Genomic DNA, 3,315 nt, shown 5'->3' on the forward strand with positions numbered 1-3,315 from the left:
CTACACGACTTGTCCTCACCGTGCTGTTGCGGCTCTGGACAAGCAGGAAAATCATTAAGCTCTTACGACTTCAACAGACCAGGGAAGCCAAAACTGCACCTCATTTCTCAACTTCTAGCGTTTCCTCTCATTTCCTAGAGTTTAACAGCATCACACATACCAAGGTAGCCAGAGCCTGGCATATTTTGCCTTCCAAGAAGATGGGAAAAACACAGAGGATGACTGACAAAACCAGCTACCCACCCAGACAGCAGAACAGCTTGTGGTACTCTGTGCAAGCCACTGGCTACCTCCCCACAACTTCTCCCTGCCTCGAGGCACCACAGGGGAGAGTTTGCAAAAGCTAGATCAAGCCAGGAGCTCCAGGACCAGCTGGAGGAGATGGGGGTGGCCATGGTTTCACCTGTTTGCTCAGGCAAGAGGTTTTGGGGTCTGGAGAAGGGGCAGCCTGGGTTGCTGTGACTGGGGGAAGAGCCAGGACAGGAGGAAAGTGAGTAGGAGCAGTGCTGTGGAGAGTGGTGTGCTTGCCAGGATGGCCTCTTGCTGTAGAGCTGAGGTTGGGGGCTGGTGGGACAGGAGCTTGAAGGCAGGAGTGTGGGGGGGACAGGGCAGGGCTGACATTCCTGTCAGTGTCGCACCAGGGAAGCCCAGCCTCAACGCTCAAAGCCAGGCCAGGAGAATGGTGTACCAGCTGCTCTCTACCTGCTCCAGGAGCTGGCCCAGGCCACGGCAGTGGTGGGGATCTGGGAAATGCTCCTGGAAAATGCTCGGCAGGCTTTACTGCTGTGCCAACTGGCTTGAAGGTCTGGGTGTCCACTGGAGGAGGGGGCAGCAAAGCATTCCTTTCTAACCATCTTTCCAACCCAGGCTGCAAGAAGGCAGCGAGGGTTGTTTTGGCTTGTGCCTCACTCACACAACGATGAGAACGCGGTCCTGGATCTTCTGCAGGAGCTTCACACACTGTTCGACCGTGAGGGACTCTCGATCCTGCTGCAGGTGCAAAAATAGGAAGAGCAGCAAAGGTGAGGGACAGCAGCTGGGGGCAGAGGATGTCCCCAAAACCTGCTGCATGAGCAGCTCTGAAGGCTGCAGCCCTGAAGCTCCTGTGCTGGGACATGACAGGCAGCCAGGCTGTGCACAAGAGTAGCTGGCTCTGCAAAGGCTTCTGTCCAGCTGTGTTTCAGGGCTGCCAACAACACTGCCTGCTGGGATGCAGCACATATGGGAATGATCTCATAGCAGAGAAAAGCTTTAAAGAATCCTTTTACTAAAAAGGAGACATGACTCTACTCTGGCTTTCATAGCCTGGCAGTAGCACAGGTAGAGGAGGCCCTGCTTGCCCAGAAATGGCACAAAGCTATCAAAATATCAAACATGAGGATTTTGCTCCACTCTAACTCCCCTTCCTGTATGGGTGACCTGACAAAGAATCTGACTAAAGGCATCCATCCATCTGCTGCCTGAAGAGTTCTAACAGCAGGAAAATGTGGCCAGGAGGCCCTGGGGCAGAGGAACTGCTAAAAAAAAAATCAGTTAACATTTTCCAGTGACTCTGCAAGCTGAGTCAGTTAATTATCAAATGCAGGCTCTATTAACAGCAGCATTTACAGATGTGGGAACAAGGGAAGCAGAAAGTAAATGGCTGGGTGGAGGCAGGGCGTGGGCTCGGTGAGTGGGCCTCCACTATCCCTGAGTTTTCTGCAAGCTCCGGGCTCAGAAGCAGCAAGGGGCACGTCAGAAGAGCAATGCTCACCGTACGGACTCTCATGTCTCTGTTATACACCAGCCCTGGAATGAAAACACAAGAGAGAGTCTCACAGGAGTTGCTCAGTTTCTCCTCACCTTTGGGGTCTGCCCAAGACTTTTTCTGAGACAGAAGGAACAGGATTAATTCAGTCCCTTTCCACCCGCAGCATTGGCCCGGCACTGAGATGAGCCCTTGTCTCCACCGCAGCCCCTTACCAGCGGGTGTCTCAGTTGCTCCTCGCTGCAGTAGGATTGCCCCACCCTCTGCTGTCAGATGTCTGTTTGCTTCTAAGAGCCTGGGGGAGACATGGCAGAGAGATTGTGCTGCTGGAAAAGGGAGGAAGTGAAGCGAAAATGGCATGACAAGGTGACAACGAGCTCTCAGGCTGCTTCAGAAAAGAGCAGGAAGAAGCAGCAGCTTCTGGCAGCAGAAGCAAAAGGTCTCGCTGAGATTCTAGAGGAGGATTTGAAAAGGGAAGTGCAGGGACAGTTTCCATTTCTCGGCCCAACTCGGTCCAAGGTGAGAGCAGGCAGCAAACGAAGAGGACAGCTGGGAACCCACCTCTGCAACGCTGCTTCGGGACTCCGTGCTTTGGGAGTTTGCTGCTTTGCCTCTAGACTCAGTAACCTGTCAATCACCATCCGTTTTGATTTCAGCCACGCCTCCGTGTCCTGAAACAAAGAGGGGTGAGGGAGCAGGAGTAACCACTCCCTTCTGAATAATTTTATCCCTTCTCACAGGGTAAAAAAGGGCATTTCGCAGTTCAGCATCCCTGAGAAGTGGTGCCAGTTTGGACATATTAAAAATGCCCATTTCTGGGGAAGAGGCAACAGCAATACTTAAAAGGCAAGGCAGGAATAGAAAGTCTAAGCATTACTGTCAAAAAACTTAGCTTTTTAACCTTGCAGTCCTTTCTATGTCACTTTTGAGTTGATGACAACTGTCTAAAAGAACAAGGGAAATCTGCTATTTTTTGCCTCCCTGACCCTAGGCTTCTGTCCTACTGCTGCCAACCAAAGCCCCAGCATCTGGTAGTGATGATGGCAGGTTGGGAATGTAGCTTTACATCCTGCCAGGAACAGAAAAAGAAATCCTGCAATCTTGCACCCAGGTCACCCAACAAGCTGTTGGCAAAAAGACAACCTCAGCTGGCAACTGTTTGGACAGAGGTTCCTGTCCCCTTTGTACACAGGCATGGCACAGACAAGTGAATTTTGGTGCTGAGGGACTGCAGGATGTGGAGCACTACCAAGTGTCCCCCAAGGGCCACCCTAAGCAGGAACCTCAATCCATCCAACAAGGAGCAGATCTGTTCCTGCCAAAAAAAAGAGCCCTGAGACTCGTGCGACTTGCCAGGAACTGGTCACATCAGTGCTTTCTCTGTACAAATAAGGGAAAGAAAAGAATAATCTCATTCTTATTTCAAAAAGGGAAGGGAAGGGGTGGCATGTGAAATCTAACCTCTGGAGCTAGCAGAAAGCCAAGATTTTCCAGCAGGATCAGCTTGTCCACCATCTCAGGATAGAGGAAACTGAACTGAAGAAAGAAGAAACAATATGAGGGAAAGA

The 3,315-nt window shown here is 51.3% G+C and overlaps 1 protein-coding gene across 1 annotated transcript in view; it reads right to left on the reverse strand.

The window, feature by feature from the left end:
• The window catches only part of SERHL2 (serine hydrolase-like 2), a 7,035-nt gene that overhangs the window by 1,221 nt on the left and 2,499 nt on the right, over positions 1 to 3,315 (reverse strand). Inside the window, exons 5-9 of the mRNA XM_010007757.1 lie at positions 3,209 to 3,283; positions 2,309 to 2,418; positions 1,963 to 2,042; positions 1,754 to 1,788; positions 914 to 990 (exon numbers count right to left, since the gene is read on the reverse strand). Coding sequence (XP_010006059.1) covers positions 914 to 990; positions 1,754 to 1,788; positions 1,963 to 2,042; positions 2,309 to 2,418; positions 3,209 to 3,283 — 377 coding nt within the window. The remainder of the gene's footprint in view (positions 1 to 913; positions 991 to 1,753; positions 1,789 to 1,962; positions 2,043 to 2,308; positions 2,419 to 3,208; positions 3,284 to 3,315) is intronic.

Source organism: Chaetura pelagica, unplaced genomic scaffold (genome assembly GCF_000747805.2).
Source record: "Chaetura pelagica isolate M959 unplaced genomic scaffold, ChaPel_1.0 scaffold752, whole genome shotgun sequence".
In the NCBI taxonomy this organism is placed as follows: domain Eukaryota; kingdom Metazoa; phylum Chordata; class Aves; order Apodiformes; family Apodidae; genus Chaetura; species Chaetura pelagica.